The sequence below is a fragment of the Rhinatrema bivittatum genome, chromosome 15 (assembly GCF_901001135.1).
Source record: "Rhinatrema bivittatum chromosome 15, aRhiBiv1.1, whole genome shotgun sequence".
In the NCBI taxonomy this organism is placed as follows: Eukaryota; Metazoa; Chordata; class Amphibia; order Gymnophiona; family Rhinatrematidae; genus Rhinatrema; species Rhinatrema bivittatum.
In genome coordinates this window covers 27,950,809-27,963,424 of record NC_042629.1, presented here as the reverse complement: position 1 = coordinate 27,963,424, position 12,616 = coordinate 27,950,809, and the positions used below count along the sequence as shown (strand labels likewise).

The window sequence follows — 12,616 nt, the reverse complement described above, 5'->3', positions numbered from 1 at the left end:
TATCCCTATTAATACCAGGAGTGTTGTGATCTTCCTGCACACAGTGCCCTAACCCTGATACCAGTCTGAGACAGCTCCCTCCCTGCATTACTAGTGAGAGGCTGGCTTCACAGACAGGGGGGAGCTGCCTGACCCTCACTCCTGACTTCCCCCATGTCCCAGCTAGTGAATGGTGTGTGGGTGAGGGGGGGGGGGGGAGGATGGTGAAGTCTGAGACAAGCTCCCTCCCTGCATTACTAGTGAGAGGCTGGCTTCACAGACAGGGGGGAGCTGCCTGACCCTCACTCCTGACTTCCCCCATGTCCCAGCTAGTGAATGGTGTGTGGGTGAGGTGGGGGGGGGAGGATGGTGAAGTCTGAGAACAGCTCCCTCCCTGCATTACTAGTGAGAGGCTGGCTTCGCAGACAGGGGGGAGCTGCCTGACCCCTCACTCCTGACTTCCCCCATGTCCCAGCTAGTGAATGGTGTGTGGGTGAGGGGGGGGGGGGGGAGGATGGTGAAGTCTGAGACAGCTCCCTCCCTGCATTACTAGTGAGAGGCTGGCTTCAGAGACAGGGGGGAGCTGCCTGCCCCTCACTCCTGACTTCCCCCATGTCCCAGCTAGTGAATGGTGTGTGGGGGAGGGGGGGGGGGAGGATGGTGAAGTCTGAGACAGCTCCCTCCCTGCATTACTAGTGAGAGGCTGGCTTCACAGACAGGGGGGAGCTGCCTGACCCTCACTCCTGACTTCCCCCATGTCCCAGCTAGTGAATGGTGTGTGGGTGAGGGGGGGGGGGGGGAGGATGGTGAAGTCTGAGACAGCTCCCTCCCTGCATTACTAGTGAGAGGCTGGCTTCACAGACAGGGGGGAGCTGCCTGTCCCTCACTCCTGACTTCACCCATGTCCCAGCTAGTGAATGGTGTGTGGGTGAGGGGGGGGGGGGTGGATGGTGAAGTCTGAGACAGCTCCCTCCCTGCATTACTAGTCAGAGGCTGGCTTCACAGACAGGGGGGAGCTGCCTGACCCTCACTCCTGACTTCCCCCATGTCCCAGCTAGTGAATGGTGTGTGGGTGAGGGGGGGGGGAGGATGGTGAAGTCTGAGACAGCTCCCTCCCTGCATTACTAGTGAGAGGCTGGCTTCACAGACAGGGGGGAGCTGCCTGACCCTCACTCCTGACTTCCCCCATGTCCCAGCTAGTGAATGGTGTGTGGTGAGGGGGGGGGAGGATGGTGAAGTCTGAGACAGCTCCCTCCCTGCATTACTAGTGAGAGGCTGGCTTCACAGACAGGGGGGAGCTGCCTGTCCCTCACTCCTGACTTCCCCCATGTCCCAGCTAGTGAATGGTGTGTGGGTGAGGGGGGGGGAGGATGGTGAAGTCTGAGACAGCTCCCTCCCTGCATTACTAGTGAGAGGCTGGCTTCACAGACAGGGGGGGAGCTGCCTGACCCTCACTCCTCCGGGGTATTGTGATCTTCCTGCACACAGTGCCCTATCCCTGATACCAGGGGTGTTGTGATCTTCCTGCATGCAGTGCCCTATCCCTATTAATACCAGGAGTGTTGTGATCTTCCTGCATGCAGTGCCCTATCCCTATTAATACCAGGAGTGTTGTGATCTTCCTGCATGCAGTGCCCTATCCCTGATATCGGGATGTGTGCAAGAAGATCACAACACCCCCGGTATCAGGAATAGGGCACTGTGTGCAGGAAGATCACAACACCCCCAGTATCAGGAATAGGGCACTGTGTGCAGGAAGATCACAACACCCCTGGTATTAGGGATAGGGCACTGTGTGCAGGAAGATCACAACACTCCTGGTATTAATAGGGATAGGGCACTGTGTGCAGGAAGATCACAATACCCCTGGTATCAGGGTTAGGGCACAAGTTCTAGTCACATTGACTGATCACATTACTTGTTTTGTCAAGCTACCAACTGTTTCCATTTCCCATCCCCCATATACTGTCAGTAGGAAACTTGGTAACATGAATAAATAAGAGGGCAGCCAATAGGAATACATATTCATTCCTAAACTGACCTTAACTGACCTGAAAAGTGTCAAATTGTATCATTTTCAGTTAGTGCGCACTAACTCCCAGTTAGTGCGCACTAACTCCCGTTAGTGCGCACTAACTCGAGTTAGTGCGCACTAATCGGAAAAAACGATTTTTAACGATTTTTTAACTAAAAAATCGTGCCTAAGACGATTTTCTTGCCCTGCCACACGATTTCTATCGTTAAGACGATATGGAAAACGATTCACATCCCTAGTATACATTAATAAACATTCTTTGTATGTGTTACAAGGAAGAAATTACAGTAAGATGAATAAACATTTGACCCTTGAGTCCGCTCACTCACATGCCAGGATAAAATGAAATGATGCATCTAACTATAAATCTGTGATCTATTTTAAAGGACTGGAGTGGTTTGATTGTTTTTTAGCCACAGATATTGGTCTTAACTATCCTCGTTTTGTTCTCTCTGCAGGAATAGGATTGGCGTTGGCGGCTGCAGTGAAAGGGTACCGCTGTATCATCGTCATGCCAGAGAAAATGAGCATGGAGAAGGTCAGATTTATGTGAGGGATTATAATATGATGAGACATAAACTATGGTGTATACTCTGAGGTTTGAGATATGACTGTTTAAAAAATATATATATTTAGCTGTATTGCCTGCAAAAGTGATATGTGATATTGCAACTATTCCAAATTTTTTCTATTTGAGGTCAAAGGCTAGATATCAATTTCTGATCTATGGATACTAAATATAAACTTTGTGGTCCTTCAGATAAAGATCGCCAACAAATCTGTTTCATATGGGACAGATGATGAAATGCTAAGAGAAATCAGGGAAGCAAACCAATTTGGCAGTGCAATAATAATGGGAGATTTCAATTACCATCCAAGACAGAAGCAAACCTTGCACATAAGCAAGTATCAGCAGAAACCGGTGCAAGAACACACTTAGGCAATCCACCTTGCAAATGTAAATAGTCTTTTAATAGAAAGTCTTTCACTCAATGTAATCGGCAACTCCACATAAACTTGCAAACATTATTTGGATTGGTCCCCCGACACGGGTCCGTGTTTCGCTTTGTCGCTGCATCGGGAGGGGCCACAAATATGAATATCAATCTACAACATAAAAGATAACAGATGGTGGATCGCTGAAAAATGAAAGGCTACATAGCTTATAGCATACATAAAGTCAGTACATACCTTTCAAACCAATCCGGGAGCGCGAAGCGCCCCCAGTGGAATGCACTTTTAAAGAGCAGAAATTGGCGCCAAACCTCCATGACATCGCGAGACTGCCTAACCAATCAGGACAAAGAATACATTAACTAAATAAATGCCATTCTATTTCCCTATTTAGACCTTTAGGAGTAATCGTGTCCAAGGTAAAAATCCACCTCTGTTCTCGTCTTCCAAGCATCCCAGGATAGTCTCCCCCTCTCGAATGTCGGGGGACCACCTCCAGGACCAAGAAAGAGAGCTCAGAGATGGCGTGATTACATTGTGCCCAGTGGCTAACCAGAGGTTCATCTATTCGTGACAAGCGGATATTCGAACAATGTTCAATGATTCTGGTTTTTACCATGCGGGTCGTTTTGCCCACATATACCAGAGGGCAAGGACATTGGACAGCATATATGACCCCTCTAGAGGTACAATTCCGCGGGGTCTGAGGATACAAAAAGAGCCTAGACTGCACACTGACAATTCAGCGTTTCTCACGTGGTGGAATCAGATTTTAAATAAATGCTCCCTTGATCTCATGGTGTTGATCATTGAGTCAAATAAGGAGCTACAAATATCCTTGCAGGAGGATCTTACATTTAAATTGGAACTGATTAAGCAAACATCTTCTTTGGAATCGTTTCAACAAAATTTGGAGGAATTTCAAGAAAATCTGGCAAAATTTCGGTCGGACCTGAAGGCGCTTAAATTCAGCAAATTTCAGCGCGACGAGACAGATTATAAATCAGGATACGTGTATAAATGGATGGCGAAGAAACCCCAAAAGAAAGTCACCTTTGCACAATCCACGTCATCATCGGAGGACTCATCGGTCGAGGATGCTCCGCGTGGTTGTGGACAAGGCCGCCGAAATCGGGGCACACCTGTCCCTCCACAAGATTCTACAGTATCTGCACCTTTTTTGGCTTCATCACGCTATTCATCCATAGCAGCCTCTTTTTTAGATTCGGGCCAGGCCCCCAGAGAAACTCGCAGTACGCGATCCCGGCCAGCCACTTCCACCTCTCAACCAGCACAGAAGCCTACTCGGACCCCCCGTCCCCTACCAGACCCGTGGCAGTAGTACAAGAAACTGTATTTAATTTGTCTCCACGTCCTCTTACGAATGTGGAATTGGACACGTTACATAGAGGATTATCATTTGTCCCTACAACGAAATGTGATACTTTTGATTTGTTTGTTCATCTTCATCGGTTTTTTCGTCTATTGAGATTAAGGTTATTTTTTGTAGACAGTCCTCCCTCAGCAGACATTTCAGTAGTGTCTAATAAATCCCGGTGGTACCCCCCTGGTCCGGTCGACCCCCTTTTGGGGGCATTTGAATGACTAGTATGTCAGGATGCCCTGGCCCTCACATCCACTAAACAATATGTACGATACAATTTGTCTAAATTAGAGGCTGAGGCAGTGAAGACCTTAGCTAATGACAAATCAATTGTGATAAAACCAGCCGATAAGGGTGGGGGCATTGTGGTACTGGCACGGGCAGATTATGAAGCCGAGGTCCTGAGGCAATTACGAGATTCCACCTTCTACATACCTCTCTCATCAGACCCGACAGAATCTTTATTATCAGAAATTAAAGAAATTGTTCAAATGGCATTGGACAGTCATATGATCACCACTAAAGAAGCTAAATTTTTGGTGAATAACTCTCCGGTTACACCGGTATTTTACACCCTCCCAAAAATACATAAAACATTGACCAATCCGCCTGGCCGCCCCATCGTTGCTGGCATCGGCTCTTTATTGGAGCCCCTGTCCAAGTTCGTGGACATTTTTCTAAAACCATTTGTCCCACAAATTAGGTCATTCGTCCGTGATTCATCACACTTTATTTCAATTTTGGCTGACTTACCGGTTCCCTCTGACTGTTTCTTTTTTGTAACTCTAGATGTGATTTCCCTTTATTCTAATATTCCGCAGGGAGAAGCACTCCGGATTATTGAGAATGTATTGAATAAACGTCCAGCCCCTCAGCGTGTGTCCACCTCTTTTTTTATTACAATTATCAGAATTAGCTCTAACTAAAAACTATTTCTGTTTTGACTCAAAGTATTATCAACAGGTAAAAGGGACAGCAATGGGGGGGCCACTATGGCCCCCAGTTTAGCCTGGTTATATATGGACCACTTTGAGTCTATTTGGATTTACCCTTCAGAATGGAATACCCACATTAATTTGTGGCTAAGATTTATCGACGATGTATTTGTAATTTGGGGGGGGGACTGATGTACAATTTTATCTCTTTCTAGACTGGTTAAATTCAGTTAACACCAATATTCAATTTAATTTTTCCATTGACCCGGTCCAAATATCTTTTTTGGATATCTTAATATCAGTCAAGGAGGGCAAATTCAATACCACTTTATTCAGGAAAGACACGGATCGGAATACCCTATTGTCATATACCAGTTTTCATCCCCGTCCCTTAAGAGACAATATTCCTATAGGCCAATTTTTGCGGCTCCGGCGTCTCTGTTCCTCTCGGGCAGATTTTTTACAACAATCACATGATATGACAAATCGCTTCTTGGAGAGAGGGTACCCCTTGAGAGTGGTAAAGAAGGCTTTTAAACGAGCTTTATACTCTCATCGAGAGTGGTTATTCTTGCCCTCCTCTCACCCAGATGAAGCGAGTCATAATTGTATATTACCTTTTCCACCATCAGTCATAAGGTACGATTGTTAATCCGGAGACACTGGCAAGCTCTTGCACTTTCTAACTTACTTCATGGTTCATTGCGCTTCACCTTTCGGCGGGCAAGAAACCTGAGGGACCAGTTGGTTCATGCATCTTTTACCTGTTCTGATACTGACTTTGGGGACATGGTCCATGTGGTCATTGTTCTATGTGTACTCACACTTCTGTTCAGTCTGCGTATATTCATCCTATCTCTGGTCAAGTTTACCCACTACGTGCAAAGTCTGATTGTACCTCTAGAGGGGTCAAATATGCTGTCCAATGTCCTTGCCCTCTGGTATATGTGGGCAAAACGACCCGCATGGTAAAAACCAGAATCATTGAACATTGTTCGAATATCCGCTTGTCACGAATAGATGAACCTCTGGTTAGCCACTGGGCACAATGTAATCACGCCATCTCTGAGCTCTCTTTTTTGGTCCTGGAGGTGGTCCCCCGACATTCGAGAGGGGGAGACTATCCTGGGATGCTTGGAAGACGAGAACAGAGGTGGATTTTTTACCTTGGACACGATTACTCCTAAAGGTCTAAATAGGGAAATAGAATGGCATTTATTTAGTTAATGTATTCTTTGTCCTGATTGGTTAGGCAGTCTCGCGATGTCATGGAGGTTTGGCGCCAATTTCTGCTCTTTAAAAGTGCATTCCACTGGGGGCGCTTCGCGCTCCCGGATTGGTTTGAAAGGTATGTACTGACTTTATGTATGCTATAAGCTATGTAGCCTTTCATTTTTCAGCGATCCACCATCTGTTATCTTTTATGTTGTAGATTGATATTCATATTTGTGGCCCCTCCCGATGCAGCGACAAAGCGAAACACGGACCCGTGTCGGGGGACCAATCCAAATAATGTTTGCAAGTTTATGTGGAGTTGCCGATTACATTGAGTGAAAGACTTTCTATTAAAAGACTATTTACATTTGCAAGGTGGATTGCCTAAGTGTGTTCTTGCACCGGTTTCTGCTGAGATTTCAATTACCCCAATATTGACTGGGTAAATATAACATCAGGACTTGCTAGAGACATATAGTTCCTGGATGTAATAAATGATTGCTTCATGGAGCAATTGGTTCAGGAACAGACAAGAGACGGAGCTATTTTAGATTTAATTCTTAGTGGAATGCAGGATTTGGTGAGAGAGGTAACGGTGGTGGGGCCATTTGGCAACAGTGATCATAACATGATCAAATTTAAACTAATAACTGGAAGGGGGACAATAAGTAAATCTGCAGATCTAACACTAAACTTTCAAAAGGGAAACTTTGATAAAATGAGGAAAATAGTTAGAAAAAAACTGAAAGGTGCAGCTACAAAGGTTAAGTGTTCAACAGGCTTGGACATTGTTTAAAAAGACAATCCTAGAGGCGCAGTCCATATGTATTCCACGCGTTAAGAAAGGTGGAAGGAAGGCAAAATGATTACCGTCATGGTTAAAAGGTGAGGTGAAAGAGGCTATTTTAGCCAAAAAAACATTCTTCAAAAATTGGAAGAAGGATCCATCTGAAGAAAATAGGATAAAGCATAAGCATTGTCAAGTTAAGTGTAAAACATTGATAAGACAGGCGAAGAGAGAATTTGAAATGAAGTTGGCCATAGAGGCAAAAACTCATAATAAAAACTTTTTAAAATATATCCAAAGCAAGAAACCTGTGAGGGAGTCGGTTGGACCATTAGATGACCAAGGGGTTAAAGGGGCTCTTAGGGAAGATAAGGCCATTGCAGAAAGACTAAATGAATTCTTTGCTTCCGTGTTTACTAATGAGGATGTTGGGGAGATACCAGTTCCGGAGATGGTTTTCAGCGGTGATGAATCAGAAGAACTGAACAAAATCACTGTGAACCTGGAAGATGTAGTAGGCCAGATTGACAAACTAAAGAGTAGCAAATCACCTGGACCGGATGGTATGCATCCTAGGGTACTGAAGGAACTAAAAAATGAAATTTCTGATCTATTAGTTAAAATTTGTAACCTATCATTAAAATCATCCATTGTACCTGAAGGACTGGAGGGTGGCCAATGTAACCCCAATATTTAAAAAAGGCTCCAGGGGCGATCCGGGTAACTATAAACCAGTGAGCCTGACTTCAGTGCCGGGAAAAATAGTGGAAACTATTCTCAAGATCAAAATCGTAGAACATATAGAAAGACATGATTTAATGGAACACAGTCAACATGGATTTACTCAAGGGAAGTCTTGCCTAACAAATCTGCTTCATTTTTTTTTTTTTAAGGGGTTAATAAACATGTGGATAAAGGTGAACCGGTAGATGTAGTGTATTTGGATTTTCAGAAGGTGTTTGAGAAAGTCCCCCATGAGAGGCTTCTACGAAAACTGAAAAATCATGGGATAGGAGGCGATGTCCTTTCGTAGATTACAAATTGGTTAAAAGACAGGAAACAGAGAGTAGGATTAAATGGTCAATTTTCTCAGCGGAAAAGGGTAAACAGTGGAGTGCCTCAGGGATCTGTACTTGGACCGGTGCTTTGCAATATATATATATATATATGATCTGGAAAGGAATACGACGAGTGAGGTTATCAAATTTGCGGATGATACAAAATTATTCAGAGTAGTTAAATCACAAGCAGACTGTGATACATTACAGGAGAACCTTGCAAGACTGGAAGATTGGGCATCCAAATGGCAGATGAAATTTAATGTGGACAAGTGCAAGGTGTTGCATATAGGGAAAAATAACCCTTGCTGTAGTTACACGATGTTAGGTTCCATATTAGGAGCTACCACCCAGGAAAAAGATCTAGGCTTCATAGTGGATAATACTTTAAAATCGTCGGCTCAGTGTGCTGCAGCAGTCAAAAAAGCAAACAATGTTAGGAATTAATAGGAAGGGAATGGTTAATAGAATGGAAAATGTCATAATGCCTCTATATCGCTCCATGGTGAGACCGCACCTTGAATACTGTGTACAATTCTGGTCACTGCATCTCAAAAAAGATATAGGTGCGATGGAGAAGGTACAGAGAAGGGCAACCAAAATGATAAAGGGAATGGAACAGCTCCCCTGTGAGGAAAGACTAAAGAGGTTAGGGCTGTTCAGCTTGGAGAAGAGATAGCTGAGGGGGGATATGATAGAGGTCTTTAAGATCATGAGAGGTCTTGAACGAGTAGATGTGACTCTGTTATTTACACTTTCGAATAAGAGAAGGACTAGGGGGCATTCCATGAAGTTAGCAAGTAGCACATTTAAGACTAATCGGAGAAAATTCTTTTTCATTCAATGCACAATAAAGCTCTGGAATTTGTTGCCAGAGGATGTGGTTAGTGTAGTTATTGTAGCTGGGTTCAAAAAAGGTTTGGATAAGTTCTTGGAGGAGAAGTCCATTAACAGCTATTAATCAGTTTTACTTAGGGAATAGCCACTGCTATTAATTGCATCAGTAGCATGGGATCTTCTTAGTGTTTGGGTAATTGCCAGGTTCTTGTGGCCTAGTTTGGCCTTTGTTGCGTACAGGATGCTGGGCTTGATGGGACCCTTGGTCTGACTCAGCATGGCAGTTTCTTATGTTCTTATGTGTTTTTGTTCACCACTGTGTATGCCTGGTAGTGCTAAACAAAAGACAATAATTATTATAATAACAGATTCTCTGGTGAGTGCAGGGGCAGGTGGTGTCCAGGATTTTAATGGGTTCTCCGGTCGCTGCAGGTTGATGTTCTACGAGCTCTGGGTGCTGAGATTGTCAGGACGCCAACTTCTGCCAGATTTGACTCTCCGGAGTCCCATGTGGGTGTGGCCTGGAGACTGAAAAATGAAATCCCTAATTCTCATATTTTGGACCAGGTAATGTCTTTCTGAATTTGTACAGAACATACTTGTGTATCAGGGAATAATATTCTTGGCTTTGCATTAACCACGTTCTGTTTGACTCCTCAGTATCGCAATGCCAGCAATCCCCTTGCTCACTATGACTCAACAGCAGAGGAGATCCTCCTGCAGTGTGACGGTACGTTGGAGCTTGTATTGAAAGTCTTTTATTGTTCATCTTCCTCCTTCACTGTGTAAGGGGGTTCTGTCTTCAGAAATGGACACTGTTCATGATGCATAACATAAAAGTAGAATTCTTTCATCCATGACCCTGGCTCAAGTATTCACAGAGCAAATCACAACATAAGATACACAGGGCTAATTTTTTTTCTCCACTCAGTCAGTGTTATAGCTCTGGTTCTACAGGATTCTTAGTGGTTAGGGGAAAGGATAACTTCCAGGACACTGTGCATTCAATCTTTAGGAACCCCTTTAATTTAAAATAAAAATAAAAAAGCAGGTGTCAGTTATGGTCAGGCCCCCCCCCCCCCCCCCCCCGTTTCCTGCAGCAAATTCTATGGCAAATCTGCATAATTTTGCATAAAGATTCACACCTCTGACTATGCAAGAAAAGCTAGGAGTTTGTTTTTTTTTTTTTGTTTTTTTTAACTCTTCACATTGTTTTTAAACAAAAAATGTACCAAGTACAAAAATAATCAATTTTTCAAGTTGATATTCAGCTGCTATCTGGCTGAGCAAGTTAGCCGGATAAACATATCCGGCTGACTTGTCTGGGATATTCAGGGATGTGGTTGTGCTGCTGAATGTACCTGGATAACTAAGAGTTAGCTGGATAAATTCCTCTAGTTAACTATAGATCTGCTTAATAGCAGGTCTGACCTATCTAGCTAACTTAACAGAAAAGTGTGAATATCACCTCTTATCTGGCTAAATTAGCCAGAAGTAGGCACTAGAGATGTGCATTCGTTTTTGCCGAATTGGAAAATTTCAACAAAATTGTCCAATTTGGCATGTTTCAGGGAGCCCGAAAAAGATAGGGATTTTCCCGTTTTTTTGCAAAAATTCATTTTTCCGATTAGTGCACACTAACAGGAGTCAGCGCGCGCTAACTCCCTGTCGGCGCGCGCTAACAAAAACTCGATTTTTCGCGAAAAAAAAGAACGACATTTTACATGGCGGCCGAAAAACGAAGAACGACACGAACACAAAAAAACGATGCACATCTCTAGTAGCCACACCCTGGAATGTCACCATCCTGCCCACCACTGAGCCTGATAACTGTTTACCCAGGTAAATGCTCTCTTCATTTGCAGTTTGTCATGCTGTTAATTGCACAGAAAGATGTCTGCATATATTGGACTCATGATAATAGTCATAAAAAATGAATGAATTAGCACAAATTTGAAACATGTCAACAGTACTGCCAGACATCAGAGCTTCCGTGAATTGAAATTTAATGCCTTATCTGCCAGCTCTGAGACACCAGCAGACGTCCAAAAATACATCTGGGTTTTTGTAGACTATGCATGATTGGTCACATATGCAGATGCAAGAACTTTTGTGTAAGGATTCTTCTGAATGGGCACCATGAAGAAATTATATTGAAAACATATTTGGTTTGCTTTAAGAGGTCTTTGGTCAAACATTCTGACTGCTTTCTCTGTCCACTCCGTCACCCTTCCCTTCAGGACAAGAAAAGGTGGGGAACAACAGAAGGAAAGGAGCTGGATTAGGGAGCAGAGTGCCCCTTCTTTCCTCTGCTGTAATCTCAGCCTCACCCCCCACACACATACTCCTGTTCCTTGCAGGTTGTTTATAAGAGGAGGGGTTGGAATAAGGACAGAGAGCTGAGACTGAAGACAGGCACCCTGTAGCTTTCTTTAAAAGATTGACTTTAGTGATTGGAAAGCTTCAGGCATGTTGATTCTATGGCAGGTTATTAATTATATGGCTTCTCCTGTAGCCGTACAAACGTGCGAGTCTAAGTGCACTTGTTTTAGTGTTCCACATATAACTATAAAATAACTAAATATAACTGTAGAATTTGTTACCCACCAAGCATGTTGGATCGAGCGGGATAAATATTTGTTTAAAATATAAATAAATATAAATAAATAAATAAATAAATTAATATACTGTTGAATTAGTTCAAATGTACCTCTGGTGCATAAAAAGCTTTGCTCTGCCTTCCAAAACTCCGTTCACATGGCCAAACTTGTATGTCTGTGATTCTGTAAGTACTTTATCTGTTCATCAAGGTCCTTTCTTTATCCTTGAATTGGATGGTAAGCCTTAAGGTATAGGTCCTCTTCTCCCAATTTTATTCCAAAAACCTGAGATCCAAATTCCTGATCTTAATTTTTTTTAATTCTCTCTATTCCTGAAGGATATTTTCTGTGGGTATGCACCTTCTCCTTTCTCCCTCTCAAGCACTGGATACTGAAGAGGTATCCGCTCCTTCCTCCACTCAGGTTTTTGCCATTTGGGCATTGAATCCCTTGTACTAAGAAATACCAGGATCTCTAAGGAACTCTCCACTGCTATTACTGGCATCAGTAGCATGGGATCTTGTTGGTGTTTGGGTACGTGCTAGGTTCTTGTGGCCTGGTTTGGCCTCTGTTGGAAACAGGATGCTGGGCTTGATGGACCCTTGGTCTGACCCAGCATGGCAATTTCTTATGTTCTTAAGTAACACAAAAACTGCAAATATACTCAATATCTTTATAGTAAATGTATCATAATGTAATAGCAATAACGAAAAGGACTCAAACAGCAGAAACCCTACTATTTATTTATTTCTATTTATATGTTGCTAATATGCATAGTGGTTTACAGTAAAAAAAAACAAAAAAACAACCTGTTATACATTTAGTACATACA

At 43.4% G+C, this 12,616-nt stretch overlaps 1 protein-coding gene across 5 annotated transcripts in view; it reads left to right on the top strand.

Annotated features, from left to right (window-relative positions):
* The window catches only part of CBS (cystathionine-beta-synthase), a 215,849-nt gene that overhangs the window by 54,222 nt on the left and 149,011 nt on the right, over positions 1–12,616 (top strand). For all 5 annotated transcript variants that reach the window (XR_003852749.1, XM_029577798.1, XM_029577799.1 and 2 more), the window contains exons 5-7: positions 2,473–2,552; positions 9,617–9,751; positions 9,845–9,914. Coding sequence is in view for 4 of the 5 variants with exons in the window: in XM_029577798.1 (XP_029433658.1) it covers positions 2,473–2,552; positions 9,617–9,751; positions 9,845–9,914 (285 nt within the window). In the remaining variant the exon portion in view is untranslated. The remainder of the gene's footprint in view (positions 1–2,472; positions 2,553–9,616; positions 9,752–9,844; positions 9,915–12,616) is intronic.